This window comes from Arachis duranensis, chromosome 8 (genome assembly GCF_000817695.3).
Source record: "Arachis duranensis cultivar V14167 chromosome 8, aradu.V14167.gnm2.J7QH, whole genome shotgun sequence".
NCBI lineage: Eukaryota > Viridiplantae > Streptophyta > Magnoliopsida > Fabales > Fabaceae > Arachis > Arachis duranensis.
In genome coordinates this window covers 5,784,534-5,788,367 of record NC_029779.3, presented here as the reverse complement: position 1 = coordinate 5,788,367, position 3,834 = coordinate 5,784,534, and the positions used below count along the sequence as shown (strand labels likewise).

At 37.4% G+C, this 3,834-nt stretch overlaps 2 protein-coding genes across 2 annotated transcripts; both read right to left on the bottom strand.

Moving 5' to 3' along the window:
- On the bottom strand, positions 1–854 carry LOC107460370 (uncharacterized). Its single transcript, XM_016078725.3, has 2 exons — positions 497–854; positions 1–413 (listed from the first exon to the last, which is right to left on the bottom strand). Exons 1-2 carry the CDS (start codon positions 672–674, stop codon positions 133–135), a joined length of 459 nt encoding a protein of 152 aa, XP_015934211.1. The 5' UTR covers positions 675–854; the 3' UTR covers positions 1–132.
- A 1,519-nt stretch (positions 855–2,373) lies between these two features.
- On the bottom strand, positions 2,374–3,265 carry LOC107460348 (uncharacterized). Its single transcript, XM_021128354.2, has one exon. The coding sequence runs from the start codon at positions 2,900–2,902 to the stop codon at positions 2,522–2,524; it is 381 nt and encodes a 126-aa protein (XP_020984013.1). The 5' UTR covers positions 2,903–3,265; the 3' UTR covers positions 2,374–2,521.
- Positions 3,266–3,834: the final 569 nt, after the last annotated feature.

Below are 3,834 nucleotides of genomic sequence, written 5' to 3'. Positions count from 1 at the left end.
TGGGATTAACCAAAGAAAACAAAGCACTATGGTATGCTTAACTTGGTGGGAGCAGAGTATCCCATCCATTTATTTAAATAGTAGAAATCAAGATTGTATAGTAATAATAATAATGATATGGTTGTAGGTAGCTTAGGGAGAGAAAGGAGTGCGTTGGTGGGATGAATATGGAGTTGGTATGGCAATGAACTTGGTGAGTCCAGCAATGCAGTCACCGGCGCCGTTTTCGGGAGAGGCAAAGTAGTAAGGCCTCCACTGATCGAGTTTCACCTTGAATCCCTCTCCGCCACCTTCATGGGTGTTCCCCAACAGCTTTGCACCCCGGAACTCGCACGTTGTGTAGCTCCACATGGTGGGCAGCACGTACACACTCTGCGCCGCTGTGACTTTGTTTGGTGCTGGATACTTGAACACTGCATTGTAATATATTAAACAATTTAGTCAAACATATCAAATTATCTAACAATTTTCAGTTATCAGTTTCACAAGAACGTACCTAGTGTATCATTGATGTGGAAGGGGCTGTTTTGTATGGTCCATTCGGTGTAGTTGGTGCCAGCACGCCACCCTTGAGAGCCTCCAACCAATATGCTTCGGCCCTCGCTGCCACCAGCAATCGAACAAGTTATCACAACCAACAGTACTGCTCCTCTAATTACTATAACACTATCCATTTGCTTCAAATTGTAGCTTGGTGTGTTTTAGCGCACTTGGGTGTTCCAAGTTCCAACATATATATAGAATCATAGACTCAGCTTGGATCCGTTTTCAATTATTTTCTGTTATGTTTCCATCAAGTAGTAGTGGTGGTAGCCACACGAAACACAATCTCCAGCGATTGACACCAACTACTAGTCTATAAGGCTTTCTTACAAAAGAAAAAGGTCAATTAATAAGGTGAAAGGAATCTAAAAGAATGATGAGTTCGGCAAAGGTGCATAAACGAAAAACGGGAAAACAGAGTCATGAGTCTTCACTGATCACTTTTTTTAATCTAACTCTCAGAAATATGGATTGGTGAATTTGACAACTTTCAACGCTCTGGTTAATGGTCAAACGATCCAGAGGTTTTGTTCAAAACTGGGCTGAAAGGCCCACGCCAAATCATTAGGCCCACCATACAAATTTCCAACAGACGATAGGAAAAGGAGAAAATGATCCATGAGAATCGAATAAAACTATAAAATTAGTATAGGAATTCATTTTTAATTAGTTAATATTAATTAACTTTTTTAATTTAAGAAATTCTTATTTTTTAGAGAATTTAGTGTTTATGGTTTATAATTTAGAATCCTAAAAAAAAAAAAATTTGATTCCTTAGTCCTTACTCCCTAGTATTACTGAATGGAAAGCAACGCGAGCAGTTTTCAATTGTGATGGTGACAAGTGAAGAGCAGAAGAATAGAATGACTTCATGAGCAAGCAGCATAGCACTCCCTTCCGTTGAAGCAGTGATTTCCGGACATTCTGAATAACTGTGGCTATGTTGCTGACTGCTCATGAATTGTTAAACGTAACACACATACATGCAGAGTGAATGAGACAAGCTAAGGAGAGGTAAGAGTAATCTGCATCCATTCATTCATCCTGTGCTTGTGATTTGTGAATGTTCAAACTTCAAACTCAAAAGTCTCAAACCCTTCTTCCAGGTCACACACTCACCTATAGGACAGGACAACCATCATGACGTCATATTATTAGACAAATCACAAGTGAAGGACAAGGACTACTGCTGTCTACCAAACACAACACAACACAGTTGCTGTTCTTCTTTCTTAGCTTAGGTGGTCCTCTCCTGCCCTACCTTCATTTGTTTCACACATAAGACTTGTGGCCCCCTAACACTAACACTACCATTCCACAACATACAACATTTTTGGCTCTTCTTACTTAAAGCGGGAAAAACAAAAACAAACTTGAATTTCATTCAATCATTATTCCATTCAAAATGTAGTGAAAGTGTAGTACAAGAGAACTTATTGCTGAATAATTAACAAACATACTTGATGCAATAATCATGATTGTTGCAGATGATTAGTAAATCATTGGTTAAATTAAATCAATCAAATAGCATGTTACAAGTAACTAATCATCACAAATAAAATAAGAAAAAGCTCTTTAAGAGTTTTCATCAGACTATTACAACTGGCTTCGAAACCAATGATATATGATATTCTAGTGACATTGCAATTATGGAACTACATAGAGGGATCAATCATCATAAGAACATGTGCCAAACTTCAATAGTCCAACCTAATCTGAAAACTGAAAACGAATACAATGATAGAATCGCCCAGATACTGTATGCACGAGTAATCTAGCCTTATATATTACAGAGATTAATAATTAAGATTTGATAACTTAAACCTGACCAGAATAATTGGTACAATATAAGAAGGAAAAGAAGAGAAAAGAGAAAGACAACGAACTAAAACTAAATAACACAACAAACAAGACACTAAACTGAACCATAGCAGGAATTTGGACATTTTAACAATCTAAAAGAGATTATAGAAATCAATCAATGAGTATTAGGAGGTGATGATGATGATGAGTTGTGAGAAGATTGCTCTGGTTGCTTGGTTTCTTGAGGAGCATGAATTGGTGTTTCAGGAACCGATGAAGTGGTGGATTCGCTGGTCCTTGTTGGCAGTGATAGATTGATTCTGCCATCAATGCAAGTTGAGCACTTTCTCTCTGCCCAGCTTTCAATATCATATTGGCCATACCCCATGATTCTTCTTCCAGAACACAGCCTTCCAATCATAACTGCTATCACTCCCAACACAATCACCACAACTAGAACACCAACCACAGGACCTACCGAATCATGTTCTGACATTCCATCATCATAGGATTGCTGTGGAGGAGGTTGTTGTTGATACATTGGCATTGACGACATTTTTGACCTTCTTGTGGAGATTCAGTAACTCTTTTTTCTCTTGCTGTCTCAAAATGTGAAAGTTTAAGAAAATATAATGTTTGGAAAGTGGAAACAAAGATGAATAATAAGAGAGAGATTACTTTTTTTTAAGATTCTAAGATGATGAAATTCTGTTTGCAAAGGATGAGCAGAGAAGAGTTATAATGCAGATGAAGAGAGGCCTCATGCTCATTCTTGCTTCTGTTCTTTTGGAAAGAGAAACACATGTTCTGCTATTCTTCATTATTTTAATTATTTTCTGTTCTCCCTGTCCCTGGTGCCTGGCTATGGTGTGAGGGAATTCAAATGGCAGGATATGAAAATTCTCATTGAACAAAAATGCTTTCCACAGATATTAAGTGTGAGAGAGATCATATAATAGAGTATAGTATTATTTAATAAGCTAAGACAATATTTGAAAGAGAACCAAGAGTGTAGTGTATATGTTAGTATTATTCGAGTTGGGGAACCCCGAGGGACAGTTAAAGGACGAAAGGAAAGGCGAAAGAAAACAGAAAAGGTGGGAATCTTTTGGAGAGTAAAGTGCATAGCCTTTTTCTCGAAAAGCCCTTTTCAAAAACAACATCAACGAGCTTTTTCAGGAGTCTAGGTACTGCATGAAGCCACGAGTGAACAACCTTAACAATAAGGTAGAAACTAGAAAACTCCTTTTCTTTTTTATTAGCTTTTAATTCCAACAAGTGTCAAGTGTGAATCCTGAATTTGAACACCTTATTCCAGAATATTTTGATATGGCAATGATGTAGTCCACATCCAAAACCATTCCCTTGTGAGTACTGGTAATTATTAGTCTCATTTATTTTCTGCTCATTATTCAGTCATTACTCATTAGTGAACATTCATAAAAATCCACAACCAAGCATCTATATACAGCTTTTCAGGCCTTGTCT

Bases quoted from the DNA above. Each gene is read 5' to 3' on its own strand.
- LOC107460348 (XM_021128354.2), bottom strand. From the start codon at position 2,902: ATGTCGTCAATGCCAATGTATCAACAACAACCTCCTCCACAGCAATCC.
- LOC107460370 (XM_016078725.3), bottom strand. From the start codon at position 674: ATGGATAGTGTTATAGTAATTAGAGGAGCAGTACTGTTGGTTGTGATA. The intron at 414-496 runs GTACGTTCTTGT...ATTACAATGCAG, and splicing joins CCACATCAATGATACACTAG to TGTTCAAGTATCCAGCACCA.